The 22,207-nt window shown below is 40.6% G+C and overlaps 1 protein-coding gene across 3 annotated transcripts; it reads right to left on the bottom strand.

Annotated features, from left to right (window-relative positions):
- Positions 1-1,007: 1,007 nt before the first annotated feature.
- Positions 1,008-22,188, bottom strand: LOC115593373 (cGMP-dependent protein kinase 1-like). 3 transcript variants are annotated; one of them, XM_030436891.1, is made up of 21 exons: positions 21,891-22,188; positions 20,195-20,422; positions 17,770-17,902; positions 17,626-17,692; positions 17,440-17,539; positions 15,205-15,318; positions 10,040-10,145; positions 9,884-9,947; positions 9,635-9,712; positions 9,338-9,432; positions 8,083-8,148; positions 7,872-7,946; positions 6,817-6,913; positions 6,584-6,723; positions 6,400-6,489; positions 6,162-6,303; positions 5,922-6,085; positions 5,052-5,174; positions 4,902-4,964; positions 4,748-4,814; positions 1,008-4,672 (listed from the first exon to the last, which is right to left on the bottom strand). In XM_030436891.1, the coding sequence occupies exons 2-21, from the start codon at positions 20,406-20,408 to the stop codon at positions 4,574-4,576; spliced, it is 2,097 nt and encodes a 698-aa protein (XP_030292751.1). In that variant the 5' UTR covers positions 20,409-20,422; positions 21,891-22,188; the 3' UTR covers positions 1,008-4,573. The 3 variants fall into 3 exon arrangements, with proteins under 3 accessions (XP_030292751.1, XP_030292752.1, XP_030292753.1); XM_030436892.1 differs by having other exon boundaries at positions 17,770-17,899; positions 21,891-22,184; XM_030436893.1 differs by lacking the exons at positions 17,440-17,539; positions 17,626-17,692; positions 17,770-17,902; positions 20,195-20,422; positions 21,891-22,188 and adding an exon at positions 16,347-16,461.
- Positions 22,189-22,207: the final 19 nt, after the last annotated feature.

Below are 22,207 nucleotides of genomic sequence, written 5' to 3'. Positions count from 1 at the left end.
CCTGTGAACACAGAATACAGCAGGATGAGTCAGAAGTACTCAGATCCTGAAGTAAAAGCACTGATACAACACAGTTTAACAACTGAACTACAAGTCAAACTATCATTACCACAACTTACCTAAAGTATGAGAAGTGAAAGTACTCAGTGTGCAGTCAAATGTTCCCTGTCAGTGTTTTCCTATTATGCTCCAGATGTTTGAAGTTATAGGAAGGAGTGGCAGGACAGTATGGAAGCCCAATGATGCCAGGTACAAAGAAAAAATCTGATCAAAATGTAGCCTTGATAATATATATACCCATGGAAAACTGTACTTCTGAGATAAAAAGTCAAATTATCAGATTAAAACTCATAATTCGGAGTTAAAAAGCCGGAGATCGAAGATTATACGTTGTAATTACGAGATAAAAAAGCCAAATTATGAAAGAAAGTCATAATTATGAGATAAAAAAGTACAATTGTGTGCCAAAAAATTCATCAAATATGTTAAAAATGATTAACTATGAGTTAAAGGTCAAATTATGAGAATGAAAATCAAGAGCATGACACTACAAGTCATAATTATAAAATAAAAAGTAAAAATCATTAGATTAAAACTCATGAGTTATAAAGTCAGAATTCTGAGATAAAAAGTCAGATTTATGGGATAAAAATGTGTATTTGTGCGCAAAAAAAAGTCATGAGATAGAAATTCTTTACTGTAAGACAAAAGTCAAATTATGTGTTAAAAAGTCATAATTGTGAACTGAAGTGACACCATTTAAATCAGACTGATTACTTAAGTTAATCGAAACAAGAACCATAAAATCTGTGATGTCAGAGGGCTTTTTCTTTTTTCAAAATAAGAGCATATTGTAACTTCATCTCAGATTACTTATAAATCTTCCCCTTTTTGGATGCTTATAAAACAAATATCTACTCTTAGTACTGATGCACTGTTGCAATATCAAATTATAATGTATTTTAAACTTCTTATTGGTTTTTCCATAAAAACAAACACTGAGCCAGTTTTCAATGTTAACTTCATTTATTATGATCACCTGAAGGGAATTAGAATCAGATTTGCACACTGATGATATTAAGCACCGACATTTTTTGTCAACGACATAAAAGCAACATACATACATCAATTTATAAAAAATAAATACATAAATAAAAATGTTATTAATACACAAACACAGGAAGAATTGCAGGAACACTTATGATGACAAAAAGACATTTGTTTCAAATAAATATAAGTACACATAATAACTATTATTACATGGTTCATAACACACTTTATGGTCATGTGAAGCAGATATAAGGAGATTTTAGTTGACGAAACTGTCAACAATTATAGAAAACAGTTACATGTTTCCCAAAACTTTCAGAATTAAAGGTTGTTATCCAAGTTGAGCCAGTTAATTATAGATCAACAAAGACTTTGCTGGGTGTTCATGTCTCATGATTTAGTGTTAGCCAATTAAGCTAACAGTACCTCCGGTTGGTTGAAAGCCAGCTAGCTGTGTTGTTGTGGGAAATGTGGAAAAATCTGTGTGTCTTATCATCGCGTCGGTTATCAGCGAACAGTGAGAAAGTCGTTAGTGGCGGCGGCTGCGTTTCCATCACGGCCCGCTTCACCACAGGAACCAGTGAACCTCACATGACTCCGCTGACTTCATTAGCCTGGAGGTCAACGGGGCTGATAAACATCTCCCAGTGCTCACGCTTTAGTTTTCATTAACTCCCCCTCCAGCACTCACTCAGCTCCCCAAACCAGAGATATGTGGGCGGAAAATAAAGCGGGCTAACTCCATTTATCTACAGGTATGTGCTGATTCAAGCTTTAATGAATTCCCTGATTCAAAACCAAACACAGTAAATCTCCTCATGAAACACGACGTTCAGTCACTTACATAAAACCACATCCAAGGCCATGTTATTGTCGCCGCGGAGTTACTTTTCCGACTATGTTTTTCAATTAAATACCGCACAAAAGTATAAATAGACATTTAAACCACATCCAAACGGAAGTGAACAACACAGAGAGACGAACCATAAAAGCAGGACTGTGGGAAGCAAAAGGAAACAGTCAGTCAGAAAAATCGTCTAAAAGTGGAAAGCTGAGATGGAGCTCGAGTCTTCTGCGGTTTCAGTGCAAAAATACTTTTTTGTTTAACTGTCAACAACAATAAAAACACAGAGGAAACACAAAACCAGAAAACACACAAGACAGAATATGAACAAGCCTGTTCTCCCTTTTTCTAAAAGTCTGCTGGAGGTTTTAATCTATGATTTTTGATCAATCTTTCTTGGGACATTTGGTTGGTTAAAGGAAAGAAATGTCTGAGATAACACTATTTTTTGTAACATGTTTGTAACGTGACAAGAAAAATGAGACATTCTTGCTTCTCTCAGTTGCCGACAAGGATGTTACACTAAATCTGGACACAGTGTTGGAGGCGGAGCCCCGTTTAGTCCTATAAACGCTGCTCAGTGGCGTTTAGAAGCCAAGAAAGCTCGACTTCCTGGGTATGAAAATACCCCAAACTTCTGTGTTATTTGGCCCGTAGAGCATGAGCATTAGATATTTACTGCTGACTGAGCTAGCTAACTTAATCCTTTCCTTTCCTTTCCTCTTACTACCTTTCCTTTCCTTTTCTTTCTTCTTGTTTCCTCTTACTTGCTTTCCTTTCATTTCCTTTCCTTCCTTCTTGTTTCTTCTTACTTGCTTTCCTTTCCTCTTACTAACTTTCTTTTCCTTTCCGTTCCTTTCCTTTGTAATCGCAAGGCTAACTTGATGACAATAAAGCTATGCTGTAAAGCCCCAGAAATGTTTGTTGGACTTCGAAATGTCTCCTGATGGCCTGATTCAATCGACGTGAATATTTCTATTTTTTAGGTGAATTGTTCCTTTAAATTATGACCAGACGATCACAGTTCGAGGACGGACTGCCAGACACATTAGTTTAAGGAAAATGTGACTCAGAAGTCAAAGGTGTCATGAGTGACAGCGTTACATTGAAAATATAATTAGAAAGTACAGAACGTATCTGTTTCCTGTCAAATGCTGACCAGATTCTTCTTCTCTCTGCTCATACATGCCACGTCTCAGTTACCTGGGGATTAGAGAGGCCCAGCTGTCCCTGTCATATTTACCCCTGTGGGTCTATTGCTCATATCGAATCAAACTTGACGGATTGTATCCCAGCAGACCTTGTACCTGAAGGCAGCATAATGCTCTGAAATGATGTTGAACGTTTTCGTCTCACTCAGAAAAGAAAATGGTTCTGTGTTGTTATTTCTTTAAGGCACCTCATTCACATCACAATACATGAATATATAAATCATGAGGAAAAGCTTTGACAGACCGTAATCTCACAATCACAGAATCTGTCTAATCCTGATAAATTAAGGTGAGAAGCATCATAATGTTTTCAACAGGGACAGAAGAAGAAGCGACGCTGTGTGAGAAAACTGTATTTCAGCCTTTCAAAATAAAGCTACAATGAAACCGCTCGTCTTTGGATTGGATGGAACCAGGAATCTAGTGAGAAGCCATCTGGGAAAATGTTAAACGTCATAACTTTGTGTTAGATTTAAAATAAATAGAGGTTTTATTCTGCAGACTAGCAGGGTCAGCAAAAAAGGAGATTTCAAAGATAAAGTCAAAATATATATATGTAAAAAAAAGTAGTGTTTAAAGAGCACATAAATATTTACTTTGACTTTATCCCAAAAAGCAAGTTATTTCCCCCGAATTTATAACGGTCTGAATCAATTCTGAATCAATGTTATTCTTTAGCAGAAATCACAACTTTATTCCATAGCTAATATAATTTTTTCTCTCAAGGTAATACCTTATTTCAAACAGATTTCAGTTTCTCAGAATTTCTTTTAGTAAAACTTCATACTTGAGATATTATAAGTTCTTTTTGAATGTAGTGGGACTTAATTCACTACATAATTCCACTTTTTCTTGTTGAATTCTAACTTTATTCTGGACAGATTTCTCCTTCCACAAAGTAGTTTGACTTTATTCTGAATCTGTTTATTTTTAACATAACATATTACTAAAATGATAATTTATTTGAAATTATTACCTTTTTTTTTTTTAATATTCCCACTTTTTTCTTGATATTATGAGTTCTGTCTGAAGGTAGTGGGATTTAATTCTCTACATAATTTAGATTTTTCTTGTTGTATTCTAACTTTATTACTCTTTCCACAAAGTAGTATGACTTAATTCTGAATCGGTTCTGATCATTTTCAACATATTACAATTTTTCCTTGTAAATTATGACTATTTTGAAATAGTTCCACTTGTTCTTGTTTTGAATACTCTTTGAATTAAATATTTAGATTTTACAGTGTCTGTAATACTCTGTCATTGTGACCATTCACTATATTCACTGTTGATGTCGTTTGTTTGTTCTTGGCTTTTCACGTCTTTGTTCTCTCAGTTTTGGTGCAATCATTGGTAAGAAACAAAAAGCTTAAAACTCCTCTGTTGTGGATTCACTCCCTCTTTCTGAGGAATCCTGTTCTCACTGTTGTCTTCGTTGAGTGAGCTTGAAGACGACGATCACCTTCTGCTAAAACTCGAGGTCCCAGCCAGACTCTTCGTCAACAGGAGGGTCTTCAGTGTCCTCTGGGAAATAGTCAAAGTTGCTGTTGTCCAGCGGTCCCTCCACCTGATGGAGGAAAACAGGACGTTAATGCTGTCATCTGTGTGCTGTCGGCTCGTAGAGACACTGAAGGTCACCCACCGTTGGCGTGAACGGAGAGTCTATGGTTCCCTGGCGGAGGCCTTCCCAGTTGAAGCCCTCAAACCACCTGAAGGACAAGGGCATGTTGCCATGACTACAGTCTCATCTCATAAAGAAGAGTGAAATCTCATGAAAAGCATCTTAAGTGTCTCACTTGTGTTTCTGTATATCTTTCACTCCATTTTTCTGATTTCCCAGCCTCTCTGAAGGGTTGTCCCTGAGAAAACAAGGATGATAAAAATGATTACGAGGACAAACAGCTCCCTGTTGTACTTCATCTGGACACGTCAGGCGGACTGAAAACCTGCAGAGTCGTTTGATGAGGTTGGCAGCACTCTTTGTGATCTTCTTGGGGAACTCGATCATGTCGATGCCTCTCAGGATGATGTTGTAGGTCTTCATGGGATCAGAGCCTGAAAATGGAGGACTGGAGTTTGGAGAGGAAGACATGGTTCAAAAAGAGCTCCAACTCATCCAGTTAGTCATTAATGCATGAGTCGTTATCACCTAATAATATCTCATAATAGTTTATTTGTCACAGGGGTACTTTTACTTTGAAATCTTTAAGTGCATTTTCCTGACTATACTTAAAAGCTTTAACTTAAGGTACATTTTTTTGCTTGTTACAGAACATTTTTTTATTCCCAGCTCGGACACTTCAGGTTGGTGACCGATCTGACCTCCAAAAATTGAATTTCTTCTGTAAAAATAACAACTTTATTCCCGAGATATTATGACTTTATTCTCAAAAGAGTTCATTATTATTTTATGTTTTCGCATAAAATTACAACTCTATCACATTACTTTATCAAATTATGACCATTTTTTAAAAACTATTCAGACTTTCTGTCTCTAAATATAATTATTTTGTTAATTTTACAACTTTATTTTTGAGATATTAATACAATAAGATCACTTCATTCTTTAGATGTTATGACTACTTTCTGAAAATACCCACCCAAAGGATAAGACACAAAAGTCTACTATATTACAAACAGGAGCTTTAAGTGAAGGATCTGAATGCTTCTTCCACTGCTGCCTTTAAGTTTGGTGATTAGTAACGTAGCCTGAACGTCTGTCTCTTATAGTGTGTTCCCCTAGAAAGCGAAGCAAATAATTCACACGCAGATGTGGATATAAATTCAGTGAATGTAATGTATGATATCTGTTGCACCTGCCACTGAGCAGCTCAAAGACCAGTATTCCCAGAGACCAGCAGTCAGCTGAACTGTCGTGGCCTTTGTTCAGGATGATCTCCGGGGCGACGTACTCGGGAGTCCCGCAAAATGTCCACGTCTTCTTCCCCAGACCCACCTTCTTAGCAAAGCCAAAGTCCACCTGGAAGAAAGAAAACACACGTCCTGAATATTTTCAAGGCGAAACCTGATCCACATTGTTTGAAACGTGTCCACACCAGCTTGGCGTATCCGCGGCTGTCCAGTATGATGTTCTCAGGCTTGAGGTCTCTGTAGATGATTCCTCTGGAGTGCAGGCAAGCCAGCGCCTCGATGACACAGCCAGTGTAAAACCGAGTGGTGCCGTCATCAAATGAGCCCCTGAAAGGTAAACGACTGACACTGAGGATGCCTTGTCCTGTCAGAGTCAAAAACACAGACACACACACACACACACACACACACACAATTACACACCTGTCTCGCAGCTGCGTCCACAGCTCTCCTCCGAGGCAAGCCTCCAACAGCATGTAGAGATATTTGGAGTCCCTGAAAGTTCGATACAACCTGCAGGGAGACAGAAGTTAGACCGAAGGAAGAGTTTTGTTTAACATCTGTATAAATCCTCGCGGCCCACAGAGACGTAAAAACGCCGTCTGACCTGATGATGAACGGGCTGTGAGCCTCCATCATGATGCGGCGCTCCGACAGGATGTGGCCCTGCTGGCTGGTGTCCAGGATGTGACGTTTCTTTAACACTTTGAGGGCGAACGATCGGTTGGCGTCATTCTTTAACTGCACCTGAAAACACACAAATGTACGTTCAGTACAGACAGGAAGAGAGCATGTGTCTTTACATTATCAGCTGCTGCAGGGCATTTTCTACATACTCACCAGCTCCACTCGACTGAAGCCTCCCATCCCCAGAGTGCAGATTATTTTGATATCATTAAGTGTCACGCTGGAGAAGTAGTCGGCCTCCGCCTGCAGCCTATAGGGAACAGAGGAGGACACAGTAAGAAGAAGAAGTTCAATTAAGTTTCCTTCCGAATACACATAAAATCAGCGAAAGAAAATGTGATTAATGCTTGTTTCCATCCATGGTGAAGAAAAAAAGTGCACGCCTACTCATAGACAAGAGGCCTGTGCTTGTGACAGTGTGGGATGTAATAGTGTCCTTACCTGAGCTTTAACGTTAGCTTAGTTATCTCGCCAAAGACACACGATGTTTTCTACTCAAAGAATGACATTTTGTTACGTATAACCTTTGCCGAATTTACAAGAAGGACCGAGTAATTAAGATTTTGTCATAGACGGCGTTTCACAACATTTATGAATTACCTCCTAACGCCTTACTCGCAAAATTGTTACATTTTCAAAGGGAGTCTGGGGACTTTTATCTCAGGCGACAAAGAAGTAGCCTACATTGGTTACTGAACTTCTCCTACATTTTCATCTTATTTGTTTGTTTTGACAGAGTGCTTGAGTGCTGTTCTAGCATTTGTGTACGTACTTCAATATATTTTGTGCTTTTGTGTCTCATTGGCCATTCTATCTGCTTTAATACGAGGTTGCTGTGACTTCAATCTGTTTATATTCGGACTTGTTGCTGCTTGATGGATGTGCTTTCATGTTCCAAATTTGTGAATGTCAGCTGACCTTCTGATGAGTGATCCTGTGATCGTGAAGCATGAATGAAACTGCTGACGCAAATCATTTACGACAAGCACAACTTCAGTGCTCGTCTGAACCAACGCTCGGTCAGTCAGTTCAGTCTTGAGTCGTGCCGGCGGTGTAAAGAGGAATGTTAACGGATGCGACCTTGTAAGATTTCCATTAACTCAGGCTTTTATTCAGAGGGAAAACGGCAGAAAAACATAGACTCTCGAAAAGTTGCTCTTGCATAAACCTCTACATACAGAAGGACCAAAATATAACGATGAACTCACTTTGCCTTGACCTCATCGCTGTCATACTGCTTGTTGTTGACATCATCCAGTCCTCCAATCAGTTGTTTGAAAGACCTGGGAAATATGTGCAAATGAGCAGCAGAGCAAACAAGCAACACAAAGATGTCTTTGCAGAGGAGAGCAAAGTGAGCCACAGACTGCCCCGGCGTATAAAAACTGATGTTCATGGTTAACAAAGATCCTCACTGACTCTCTATCAATGACCAGGCATGTGACATCTCCCACAGCGGTGGCGCTGGCTGTGCGAACGTCCTCTCTGCAAAAGAGACAAAGACGTGAGACATGAGTCTGTGAATTATTGTTGGGCTGATTTTTGCACATTCACACCAAAGATTTCCAGGAATCCATTATTTTCATCATGAGGGACTAAAACACTTGGAAACAGAAACAGGGAGTCTGAATAACTTGTCTGAGTTGAGGTTGAACTAAGTGAAGTGCGAACAAAAAGTAAAGCCGGGATTTTTGACAGGATTTCTTTGCTTTTTGACAGCGTCTTTTCAAGATTTGAGGCGTGGGAGAATCGTTCTGCGCCTCCTCCGTTAACGAGTGGGAGGAGATGGACCTTGAGGCAAATTTTAGAGGCAGCAAACTTGCATACGGAGGCTCTGATCACTGGCATTAACATCCATCCTGAGTGATCTGATCGCAAGTGGACAGCCCTATAGCATTTTTTGGCATTGCCGGGTCAAACCGTGCTGTGCTGATTTGCTTTTACTTTACTAGTCTATCACCTGTTTTTAACCCAGCTGCTGTGGAAAAGTGAATTGCTGCTGCGTCGTGTCAAACCGAGTAGAGCCAGGCCGGCAGATGTGATGGAAAAACAGCCAATCGGTTCACACCTGGTACTAACATGCATCTAGCGACCACTTGTGATTGGATTTCGCTTTCCAGCTCTATAGGCAAACAAACGTAGATCGCTGGGACAAACTGACATGATCTTTTTTTACTGAAAGAAATATCTTAATGTCTAACATTTGCCGAATTAACAACAAGGCCCAAATAAATCAGAATTTGTCATTGACAGTGTGTCACAATATTCCTATATTACTCCTAACTCAACCATTAAAAAAATCGTGTGATTTTTTTAAGGGAGTCTGGGGACTTTCTACGCGGACGATAATGACGCGGATGTCTGCACAGTTGGTTCTTGGACTGGGGCTAATCAAGACTTACTGCACAAACGGTTGAGAGGGCAAATTCCTGTGAACGATGACTGGCTGAAAATTTGAAGACTGAAAATACCTTCAGAAGTTTTTAAGGCACCCTAAATAACACTTTGCTTCTTCAAACTTTGGGTCTGAGATAACAGACAAGATACATACGGACTCTACATGTCCCAGGTACAACTGCTTAGATGGTGGGAAATCAATCTCAAAACATGTGGCAATGGTAAAGTGTGAATGATGAAGAATGATTCTCAGGAAGTTTGTGTGTTTGTGTTTCACCCTTTCAGAGCCTGCTCTCCGAACCAGTCCCCTTTAGACAGAGTCTTCACAGGCACCTGCTCGTCACTGCCTGAGTTCTGCTGGGAGATTTTCACCTGTAGACGTCACAGATCACAGCCTCTGTTATCCTTTGTCATTGAACAGTACAGCAGTTCAAGAGTTCCACAATGATCCTGTTTGACGACGGACCTGGGACCAACTCGACCAGACTGAAGCCTTGAAACCATCCCATTTTCCCTCTCTTTCCCTTCTCTGCTAATTGCTCTCTGTTCACCCATTGTCATCGCTCTTCCTCACCTGTCCTTCACTGATGATGAAGAATGTGTCTCCGGTAGCTCCCTGACGGATAATGTAATCACTGTCGCTGTAATGAGTCTGCGGGAGAGCAGAAAGATGTGAATCATGTGCACACAATACCTCAGATTACTGAACAGAATGTTTCCAGAGATTTGTATTTGTCAGACTGGGGGAACAGATGGCAGAAACAGATACTGTAAGTCGGTGAGCGAGTGCAAGAATGAGAATTTGTTTGGAGAAAATCGTCACCTCCTCCAAAACATCAGCCAGTTTGCTGAGGATGTCCTCCGTTAGCGACTGAAACGAGGGAACGCTGGGAGGAGAGTTTAGAGCGAGAGACGTGAGTCATTCTCATGTGGTGAGAGCTAAAAACGGTGAAGTGGGGAGCATATGTGTGAGCTGTACCTGCGGAGGAAGTCTGTGTACTGGGAGAGTTTGATGAGACCAGTCCTCATCATGATGGTTTGGAAACCCTGACGGTCGATCGCCCAGAGCTTGATGTCCGTCAGGGCTACAGACACACAGAGAAAGAGAGGGAAGTAAGGGTAAAAGTAAACTTTCTCTTGTCTCCAATGAACAGGGTTATCACAAAAATTCATTAAAGCTTTTTAAAAATATACATAAATAGACATGGGTCATTGAAAGTAAATCTAGAAAGTTCTTGAAGATAATTTGTTTAAGGCTACATCTTGCCAACTGCATGGGGGTATGTTTTTTGCAGACTCACAATAAGAATGGAGCTTACATATGTGACGGTACATGATGTTATGTATGTGATGTTTCAAGACGCTACGTATGTCACGTTACATATGTGATGTTACGTATGTGATGTTACATGACACTATGTATGTCACGTTACATATGTGATGTTACGTATGTGATGTTACATGACGCTGCATATGTGATGTTACATGACGCTGCGTATGTGATGTTACATATGTGATGTTACATGGCGCTGCATAGGTGAAGTTACATATGTGATGTTATGTGTGTGATGTTATATAACGATGCGTATGTGATGTTACATGACGTTATGTATGTGATGTTACATGATATGTGTGCAACGTTACATTATGTTATGTATGTGATGTTACATGATGTTAAGTATGTGATGTTAGATGATGTCACATATGTAATGTTACATGATGTTATGCATGTAATGTCACATGACGTTAAGTATGTGACGTTACATTTTGTTAAGTATGTGATATTACATGACATTGTGTGATGTTACATGATGTTATGTATGTGATGTTACATGATGTTACGTATGTGATGTTACATGACGTTACGTATGTGATGTTACATGACGTTACGTATGTGATGTTACATGACGTAACATATGTGATGTCACATGACGCCACGTATGCTACCTTTTGTATGTGACATTACCTATGTGATCATATAGGAGACATTTTGTGTCTAATTGTTATACTTATCAATTTTAAATGATTTGCATATTCATACCTTCTGGATTTTTTTAGGGAAGGGAAGTAATTCCAGGGTTTTTTAATAAGGTAATTTTCAGGAAAAAAGATATTAGTCACAAATAGTTGATGACAACAATATACCTAAGTTAAAAATCTGCTTTCTGATGGCATGCTTGATGCACATAAATGGTCATGAGATATGCCTATGTTAGCATGGACGCAGATGGACAAAGGCGTTAAAATGCTCATCCGGACGTTTTTTTGTTTGAAAAATCTGTTTTAAAATACTTAGCCTAAAACCAAACCCTAACCTTCAAACTCTCCTTTGAGGTAGTGAGGACCGGCCTCACCCTGCAGAAATGTCCTCACAACTATCGTCTTAAAGTGAAATTGAAACTGAAAAACACACATAAACATCAGTGGTTATCTCCCTGTGTTAATCCCATCAAAGGTTTAATTTTACAACCTGTTTACATCCTGCTGCTCTGCGTCACAGTTGGAACCAGAACACATTATCTTACAATCTTCACCTCAAAGGACAGGAAAGTGTTTAAATCCAGCAGGGCAGGTGACACTTTCCAATTTCCTCCATGTTTCTCAGGCATCACCGTCTCCTCTGTACTGAACATCCATCATGTTTATTTACATGTATGCTCTTCACCCCTGGCCCTCTCAAACCCCCACACTCTGCCTCGTCCTCCACTATTCTCATTACCACAATCTGTATGAACACACTTCAGTGTGGAGCGCCTGATCCACACTGAGCATCAAGTGCTTTTCAAACTGCTCATCCTACAGCCTCGGCTTCATTTTACAATTTAAAGGAGCACTCCATCAATTTGTCGACAGTTGCTCTGGAGGGAGTTTTCCTTCTGTCTGAGAAAATAACCCTTAATGATGTCTTCATCGTTATCTCGGCACAGACTCAAACTAGAGGCCTGGCAGAGAGATTCAGCCTGCGAGACAGTTTCGTAAGGAGTCCCACGTGTTTAGAATTTATTGTTCACTACAGACAGAGAATTCAATTGTGCCTTTTGATTTTTCCCTAGTCTTTTATAGTAAAGTAATCATTACAATTTAAGTTGCTCATTCAGAGCATGAAAATTGGCCCTTTAGTGCACATCTATTATTAAGCTGCAGGAGACTGCGCACTCTGTCAACATGGTGACAGTTAGTTCACTCTGAGCCAAATCAGTGAATACGTTCAGCTCATACTTGTTTGGTATGTCTTGTAGTCCGTGTTGTAAAAAGTACCTCAGAGTCATACTAAAGTAAAGATATCATGTTAAAGTATTACTTTGGTACAAGTGAAAATCACCCATACAAATAGTACTTGAGTAAAAGTGTTGAAGTATCCCATATTAAATGTTTTCCGAGCACTGATTTTTCAGTCAGTGTTTTTTTTTTCCACCTGACTGCCGATAAAATTAATTACTTGAAAATTGTGCTACCTTTCTCTGATGCAGAGTGCAATCTGCTAATTAGGAAGTGAGTAAAGTTATCAAATAAATGTAGTACAAAGAGAAAAAAGTACAATAATTCCCTTCGAACTGTGGTGGAATGGAAGTACATATAAAGAGGCAGAAAATGCAAATTCTCAAGTAATGTGCAGGTGCTTCAAAATTTAATTTAAGTTCAATACTCCCAGCAACAATGCACTTGTAAATTTCTTAATATGTTGTACTATTCCTTTAAATGTACTTAGAGGACTTGTTTAGCAACAGTTGCCTCATAACAAATCCAGTAACTGAGAAGCAACATGATTCATTCAGTCATGTTTGTGTCCTCCAGATGAACATGAGTCTGATACTCACTCTATTTTTGCTCTGTTTTTGGTCTCCACCACCAGGGAAAGCTCTCGCTATTTAGCTGCTAAACGCTCCACTGTGTTCACCAGCTAGTTTTTATCTGTCTGTCTGCTGTGTGGTACCAAACACAACTGTCTACTTCTACTGGAAACAACACTGATGAGCCATAACATTAAAGTTGTATCAGAAAATACACAGAGAAGACTGCTTCTGTCCAGTCAAAGCTTAAAAGTAACTACAGATAAACTTTGTAACTGCTCAGACTCGTGATCGAGAGCCTGATTGCTTTGGTGATAAATAGTGTGCTTTCTCTCTTTTTTCTCACTTGAATGACATTGAACAAAAACAAGGACGCTGATTGAAACAGAGGAGACAAAAGGTGAACTCGGCGCCTCACTTAAAGATAAAAGGGGTTTAAAGAGCTGTCTGATTTTTTTTTTTTTGTATACCTCACACAGCCAAGAAAAAGAGCGCTGTAAACAAATTCTTGCCAAAAACACAACGTTTTATCAGTCAGGGTCTAGGCATCCCTCCAGCACATCAAAGTGATACACACACAGATAAACACACCAACAGAAAAACAGACCGATACCACATTTAAAGCCAATCCATCATCTAATGCGCGACCGTCAGCCAGGAAAATAAAGGGATTTAAGTTGCAAAAGCGACAACAAGCTGAGTGTAATAACATCAACAAGCGAGGTGAAGGAGACGGAATGAAAAGTGACACAAGTGGAAGTCGAAGACATCAAGAAAGCTCGTCAGCAGAGAGTTTTCTCCTTCAAGATGCGTACAAATTGAGCATATTTTCCAGTTCCTAACCCTGTATCCCCCTAATAATTGCTCAGGTGTAAGGTAAGGTGAAGAATTTTGGATTATCTTTCCTATAAAAACATTTTTGATGACTTATCTCGAACTCGTAGACATGAATTTATCACTGAGTTCAACGTGGCTTGGGCCTGTCATATAAAACAACACTTGACTGTTACAGGGAATATAAAGTTATTCACTTTTCTTGCAGAGACTTTGATGAGAAGTTGATACTACTCTTGTGTCAGTATGGTGCAGCCGGTTGGCTTAAGGGAAACAGCGAGTATGCTCTGTACAAAGGTAACAAAATCTATCTAGCAGCATCTTTAAAGCTCACTTATGAACACGTTATATCATGGTTGTGTAACAGAAACAAAAACTGTTCGAAAACGATAATTCGCCATTTTACGTGGGTTCTTTCTTGGCTGTGACCAATAGCTTCCTGGACTCTCTGCCGGTTGCCTGGCAACTACTCAACAACCATCGGCTGCTCTTACAGTTCATATTGATAACACTGTTATGAAGACGGATAATATTTTTAAAATGTATCCTCTATAGAGCTTGTGGAAAGGTGCAGAGTAAAAGTATGTCTTCTCCTTAAAAACATTATTTTGATTGTGAAAACATAATTTCAAAGTTATTGTTAACGTCAGCTAGTGTGAGCAACGTTTAAGTTTTCTCGCTAGTCTCAGCAACGTAAGCTAGTGCACAACCTGGCAACCACCTGAGGGGGAAGATGATTCAAACATTAGTGTTGCAGGGGGATGGGATGCCACACTTTTACCAATTGTGAAACAGATCCTGGCTATAATTATCAAACCATAAGCTACATCCAAAATCACTCCTGCGTTTTCATGTAACATGTAACCAACGGTTCCAATTTACTCCCTAGTATTCAGTAAATTGACATTTTCATTTGTCAGCTTACCCTTTAAAGTGCAAGTTCACATGACATGACACAAAATAGCAATCTGATTAGCATTCTGTTTTACTTACTCAGATTTTCTGATTTGTTTCTATGACATCTTCTGATATTGAGATATAACAGTATTAAGCCCCACATTTGAAAACTCAGCACGTCTTTTTAAGAGAGAGGAATAACCAAGAAAAAATTGTTTTGTGTGTCTGTGTGTGTGTGTGTGTGTGTGTGTGTGTGTGTGCGTGTGCAGCAGTATTTTGAAAGAGCTGCACAGGTGACGGCCCAAAAAACAAAAAAAGACTGTACAGGGATGGTGATTGTGGTTGACCTTCATCACAGCTTCAATTTGCCAGTGCATGAATAAATGGTAGTGCACCATTAAAGCACTTTCACATTCTGAAATCATTTCACTTCTAGCAGCACTGATGGATGTGGTGGCCTTCATCAGGACTGTCGGGGTCACACGTCCGCAACACTGACTGACAAAATCATAAGCCATTTCTGTCATGTCTGAACATCAAACTGCTCATGGATAATGGGCTTGTTGGTGGGAGCAGCTTGTTGCTACTTCCAGTGTGTAGTAACTGTGTTTGGTGTGTTTACCTGTTACAGTTGCTGTGCGAGTGCAGTTGTACAGGATCGCCAGCTCCCCAAATACTTTTCCTTGACCGATGGTGCAGAGTTTCTTTCCTTGTTTAGTCACCTCAACCATTCCCTCTGTTAAAGGACAAAGCAGTGATGTCAACTAAAGCGAATGTCAACATGCTAACATGCTCACAAGACGTGCTAATCTTCAGAAGATCGTGTTAACTAAGTAGACATTCGTGTTCCCCTCAGGATAAACTGCACTTTGAGGATTTTCTGACTTGTCATTTGTGGCATCATCAGGTCACATTTGATATTTTTCCAATACTTCGGTTTATAAAGAAATACACACAAAACCAATATCATTCCCTTTAGCTTCAGATGTACTACAGTAGACACACTTACATATGATGGTGAACATGGTAAACATCTTACCCGCTAATGTAGCATTTAGCCCAAAGCACAGCTGTAGCTTATCTATGTACAATTCCAGCTGATTGCTAACGTAGATGTAAACCTGTCACAGTGAGACCTATTATTTTTATTGATATTATTTTTCTCTGATCATTATGATAATGAACACACTACCAAGGTCAGCTGAAAAGTCAGCTAGCCTAGCTGGCTACTAAAATGATGAAAAACACATACTACTTTATGAGCAATGAGGTCAGAGCTTTACTGCTCCCTTTTGCAAGACAGTGTATTTCATCACTTCAATTCTTGGCAGCTCTTCCAAGCATCGAGTGGAAGAAAGAGCCATTTAAGCAACCTAACGTTAGCTAAGCGTGGCCCGCTAATGTCGCTAACGGTGATCTAAGACACTGAGGTGATTATCAAAATGATCAAAAACACTGTATACCATTACAAAATGGTACTTACCAAGTGTGAAAAAGAGCCATAGCGACCTAATGTTAGCTGAGCCGATGACTAGCTAACAGTAAATACTCTACACTAGGTTAACTGTCAAAAGAGACGTAACAAACATAACTACTACTAGAGCTACATTTGCCTCCAACCTTATGATCATGTTACAATGCTTTTTTCATTTCCTTCACTTCTCAGTTAGTTTGCAGTATTGTTAACAACCAAATAGTGATTACATTTATAGTAAAGTAGTCGAGATATCCTTTTACAGCCATATAGTTAGTGTTTCAACATACCCCAATACACACGGCATGCACAGACTGGCAATAGGCATCACAATGAGAAGAAATCCATCCTAACTAGACCCCTAAGGAGAGCCATGAATTCAAAAGAGAGGATTTAGCTTCTGTTAGGAGCTTAAAGAGACTGAACTGAACGACTTGGGCTCATCAGGGGCGTTTTAAACAGCTCTCAAAAGAGACGAGGGAGCAACGCACTGCAGCAGCCGCCAGTGTGTGAAAGACTCGTTGTCCTTGAGAGGGAACAACAATTAAGACTTTGATGAGACAGAGGAGTGAAGGTGTCAGGAACATATGACTGAACCGGACTGAAGCCACGACTCAAAGTCTCTGTGCTTTTCATTCATGCAGTATGTGTGTGAGCAGCGTTTTTTTGATCACTCCGCACACTAAAACCTCTCCCAGACAATGACCTCACCATGATATCACCTCACCTCCTGGCGTAATGTGCGTCTCCTCCTGCTATTTTCTCCACATTTTACATCGTGTCACATAATGCCTCTGATGGAGCTTCTGTTTACTCCGGCTGATAGAGGCTATTTTGCAATCTTGTGCTGCCTGCGCTCAGAGTAATGGCCTGTCCGTCCATATCAGACCAATTCAACGCTTCACCTTGAATTACTTTAGTCCCGCTGGACAGAACAGGCTGTGGTCCATAGGGAGGACAGTTTATCTTGATAGCAGCAGTGTTGCCTTTTCTTTCCTCTTATTCGGAACAAATTTAGACGTAGGTTCATGTTCCCCGCAGGCTGAAACGCTGAACTTCTTATTTTGAGGTAAAGAAGTACTTTTCATTGCTAGTTGGTGAACTAGCTGGAGACGATGTCCTGACTGGATCCGACTGAGAACTGGAGGACACGCCATGCTAGAGACTCGTCAATCACAAGGTAGCCACGCCCTTAAGTGTACCCTGCTTCATCGTCTAACTGGGAGCATAGTTTACAAAATGAACATCATGCTGTGTTGAGATGAATTGAAACTAGTGATCGAGATCCTAAACTCACTTGGAATCCGTTTACAGAGGTAAAAAATCAAGTGAGAAGTAAGGTGATTTTCTCATAAGCTTGAATACTTGATTGACCAGGCTTACCCTCCAGAACGTAGACCGTGGAGCCGTCGTCTCCCTCCTGGATGACACAGCAGCCCTTGGTTAAGCTGGTGGGGTGCATACAGTCCATGATGGTGAGGATCTGCACACATGAGCCGACAAATGAGTTTGTTTGTTTTTTTTAAATCACACGTACGAGACAGAAGATGATGAGAGAGGTGTCATTACCTGCCCGTGTTCCAGGTGTTTCATGAAGTCGTTGTCCATTAGAGCCCTCTGGATCAGCTCGTTAGACCTACAAAAACAGGACAAGGTCAGAAAGGGGGTTCATCAACGAGTGTGTGTGTTAGTGTGTGTGTGTGTTGGGCTCACTCTTTGCTCTTGCAGTAGCTGGTGAGTGTAACGTCGGTGAGCTGGGAGGGGTCCAGCGCTGTGGGCTCTGCGGAGATTGCCTGTCTCTTTGTGCGCTGCGGCTCATCAGGTGCTGCTGGAGGCTGAACCGCTGCTCCTCACAGACACATGAAATAGGACATCCATTCAGCGGGCACAACCGGCCGGTCACATCCAAATGCATGAGCTGCTGCCCCCATTAACCCCCTCATTCCTCCCCACATCTGCTGGAATATGACCGGGTTAATTGTGGGTCTGCACAGACCTCAGCGTTCACAGACCTCCAAGAGGACGCACCCACGAAGTCTGATGAATGTGCTCAAGTGGCGTCACTTAAGTCGGATGGCAAGTTTTCAAAATGAAACAAATTTGCTTTTGGTTTGTTTTGACGTAGAAGAAGAAGACTGTGTGGAATAAAAAAAGATGATATTTCTGGTTTTGCTGCATCGATGTTGATCGTGACAGTGTTAGAGGAAATAGGCAATCACAGGGGGGATGAGTTACCAATGATTGACCAATTACATTCGAGGTAAATTATCTCCTATAACGCTACCCAGCCAAATCAAATCTGCGAACAGTGGCTGCTAAAATCCCCAAAACCCCGAAAGGTATTCTCCAGAGCCGGTGTTTGTTTGTCCGTTCTGGGCTGCTGTACAAACACGGCAGCCTCTGTGGCGGAGGACCTGCTGCCTCTGTAGATATAATCTGCTTATTCTAAGTTAACAGAAAAACACAACGATTCTTCATTTCAGATAATCAGACACTAATGAAAACATGATGCAGAATGTCATCTCCACACTGGACCTTTAAGCACAATACTGAAATAATGAACAACCCACATCATCAGACCGAAGGCGTCCCGGTGTCCCAGTGGTTTGGACCTTTTTCATAGAACCGGCAACTTCCTGAAGTCTGAGTCTGGCCAGAAATCCTTTGCTGCATTATTTACCACGGTTTCTTTTTTGTTTCCTCTCCCATCTATTGTGTGTGTGTGTGATTTGTGTGTGATGTGCAGATCAACACAATCAATCAATCTCACTCCTGACAACACAAACAGTCGCTGTCACACAATAAGCCCGGAGCTTCAGCCACACTCTTCTTTCACCTTCAAGCTGAAAGCTCAGCGACATGCAGCTGTGTTGGAATTACACAAGAACACAAAGGATCCCTCCTCCGATCACATAGCACAGGTGGTGCATGGCGGCAGTGACTTAAAAGTACTGACGCAGATATCTCTCATTTCGTCCGATAAAACAGTTCTCGCAGTTTTGTCCATTTTCCTCGCAGCAGCTGCACGTTGGGAGGAGAGAAACCGAAGCGAGTGACTCAATAAGCGAATATCTTCTAAATGAGAAAATTACATGTTATAATTATATTTTGCGGTCTCCCTCCAGCCGGGGCCTCACTGGTCACATCCTCTGGGTTTTTTTCCTGGAATTGCAACAATCCGGGGGCAGTTTAAGTTCGAATTCGAGTTGATTTATCTGCTCAAGTATAAAGAAACGGGATGTCGGTGAAGAGTAGGATGTATAACAAACACTTGATATTTACAGGCAACACTGTTTGACTTTTTGGGACGATAAAAAATAAAATGCTGATCAAGACGTTTAGAAGAAGTATGGAGATTTAAAGATTATATAACAACTCAACTAATTTGGTGGATGATTCAACGCAAATTATGTTATTTTCTACCACGACGGGTCTCTAGGCTTCCAGCTCTGGAGGAGAGAGTCGGGTGCAGAACCAGACCTACTGGAGGAATAAACACCCAGAGTCACATCAGATGCTGCTCCGATCTGGAGACCTCAGAGATTACCTTTTAATTTTTGGGATTAAAAAGTGGATTTATCTTCAGTCCTGTTTATCAACCTGACTGCAGCAGAGATCCACGGAGGTGTTGTCATTTGTTTATGGTCTGTGATGTTGACTGCTGACTGTAGCTGGAGGGGAAATGTGCTTTTACCTCATGATCGCAGTGTTAGAGAGAGAAGAAGGGAAGAAGAAGAGAGAGAACCAGATTCTTCGGTGAGTGCTGAAGTTGGTGATTGACCTGAATTGTGTCGTTGCTCGCTATCTTACAGCAAACGGACAGTAAACCAGTGTGGCTGTTTGGGGCGAATAAACTGAAGCGATCTCATGGTCAACCTCGCGTAAGTAACGCAAGGAGAAACTTTTCAGACGAGGTAATGTTTTGAAATTGTATTCACTTTATGTTCAGTCTCAATCACCAACTTTTCCCTGGAAGCTAAAACGACCAAATTAATCAAGCCGTTGGAAACGTTTGGGAAAATGGATGTACACACCTCAACCAAATCTGTAATAAAGATCCAGGAATCTTTAGTCATCAACACAGACTTATTTCATATCATATCTTAAACTGTCAGGTGTTGTTTCTGCACTGACTCACCTGTGTTCACCGCCTCCCCGGAGCCGACCGCCTGCTGTGAGGCGCAGCGGTGTCGGTCCAGTTCTATCTGCAGCTGCCGGATCAGATCGTCTTTGGTGTCCAGCTCCAGCTCCAGCTCGTCGATGAGAGCGTCTCTCTGTCGGAGCTCCTCGATCTTCAGCTGCAGAGCCAGCTGAAGATCCCTCAGAGTGCCGGTGCTCTTAGAGACAGCCATGTAAAAAAAACAAACTGGAGGAGGAGGAAGAGGAGGAAGAGGAGGGAGGAAGAATCATGTTACATAACATTTTCTCGAAGACTCTACTTGAGTAAAGTTTGTGGTACTTATTTGTTGCTTTAGTGTTTCCATGTTTTGCTACTATTCCTTTTTTTCCTTTGCAGGTTATGTCCTCCTGAGTCATGCTTTGCTTTCCACTTCCTGTCTTTGTCTTTTTCCCGCGTGGTTTCAACGTACACCCGCGTTTTTTGGTAGCCGATCAGCCCCTGTGGATTTAATAGTGCTTTCATGCACTGTAGGAAAAATCGGAAAACATCAACCAATTCCCGCGAACAACTCGGCAAGTCTGAGAATATTTTAGTAGACATGTTGCTGAGTTGACGCTGAAACATGGTGGACGAGAGTGAACATTGGGTTGACGGTAACGCGCATCTTTGTGAAATATATTTGACATTATCCGTCTCCTTTGCTCTTCATTGTCACTCAACACAGAAAACAGCTGTCAAATTTTTTTTCTAACCCTCTGAGCAATGAAATGCAGAACATCGTCCATGTTGTTCGCTCATTCCAACTTGACGCAGCATATCGGATGAGCTCTTGAATGCAACATAAGTCTTGGTTTTCTGTTTGATTCTTCTTCATTGGTTCATCTGTTTCCTGTTCCCCGGTCCTGTGTTCTCTCCTTTTGTTGCCATTGGCTTTCTGTTGTTCTTCCTCCAGTTTCTGTATTACTCTTTTCATTTTCTCTGATTTTCCTCTGCCTGTGTTTTGTCAACCGCCGGTTTTATTGCCTGCATTTTGGATATTGGACTTTGGCTTTTTATGTCTTGCGTTTGGGTTCTTTTATAGTCTAACCTTTGCAGGAAAATAAATCATAATTGAATACAATAAAATGTCTTTTTATACATTCAAAAAAACTTTGTTGATCCAAGGTGACATTCACAAGCAACGCAACAGGACACTGAAAAAAATAATGATTTGCCTCAAAGGTTGACTTCATAGTCGACGTAAATAATTTCAGTATGATTATATTTAATCAATTTCTGACTCAACATGATAGAAGAACTGCAACAGATGTGACTCTTTACGCAGAACTTTCGCAACAGAATTATATGGAATATGTGTAATTAAAATGATTAAGACAAATTATTGTTTCTTTGTGTGTATACGTATATATAATGTTATTAAACTCAGCTTCATATTTAGTAGTAACAGCATTAAAGTCAATTATAATACAATAATATGATAAATCTATATTATTCTGAACGTCTGTCTGCAGAGTGGGTATTTTTAAGCAATGAATGCAGGATTTGTATTCTACAGAGTATTTTAATGCTTCTTTCACTGAAGTTAAACATGTGGTTTCTTTGTCTTCTTCTCTACTTAACAAGTCTCAGTCATACCCGGTGAGAATCTAATTAACACCACATACACAGTGAATATTTATCCTGTAGTCTGTGAACTGATCCATCATATACTCACTTTTTACAGTCTTGAAGTGCGGATCGTTGAAACGCTGTCAGCCGGAGGAAGAGGAAGAGGAGGAGGAGGAAGAGAGTCAGTCCTCGGTCGGTTCTGCCTCTTAATTTCCGAGCGGGACGAAGAGATCAATTAATAAACCATTCAGATGTAACTCAGTGAATGAACACGTCCAGGCGACGTCATGGCTGTGGGCACAACAGCAGCGGTGGACCGGAGAGAGACAGACTGAGCTTCAGAGGACAGAGGAGGCGCAGATGAGCACAGCTGGGGTTGACAGCACTACTACAAAATAAAAGTCCGGAGGAGTATTTACATCA

This window comes from Sparus aurata, chromosome 12 (genome assembly GCF_900880675.1).
Source record: "Sparus aurata chromosome 12, fSpaAur1.1, whole genome shotgun sequence".
Lineage (NCBI taxonomy): Eukaryota > Metazoa > Chordata > Actinopteri > Spariformes > Sparidae > Sparus > Sparus aurata.
Note: the sequence above shows the minus strand (reverse complement) of the source record. Positions and strands in the feature narration are given on the sequence as shown.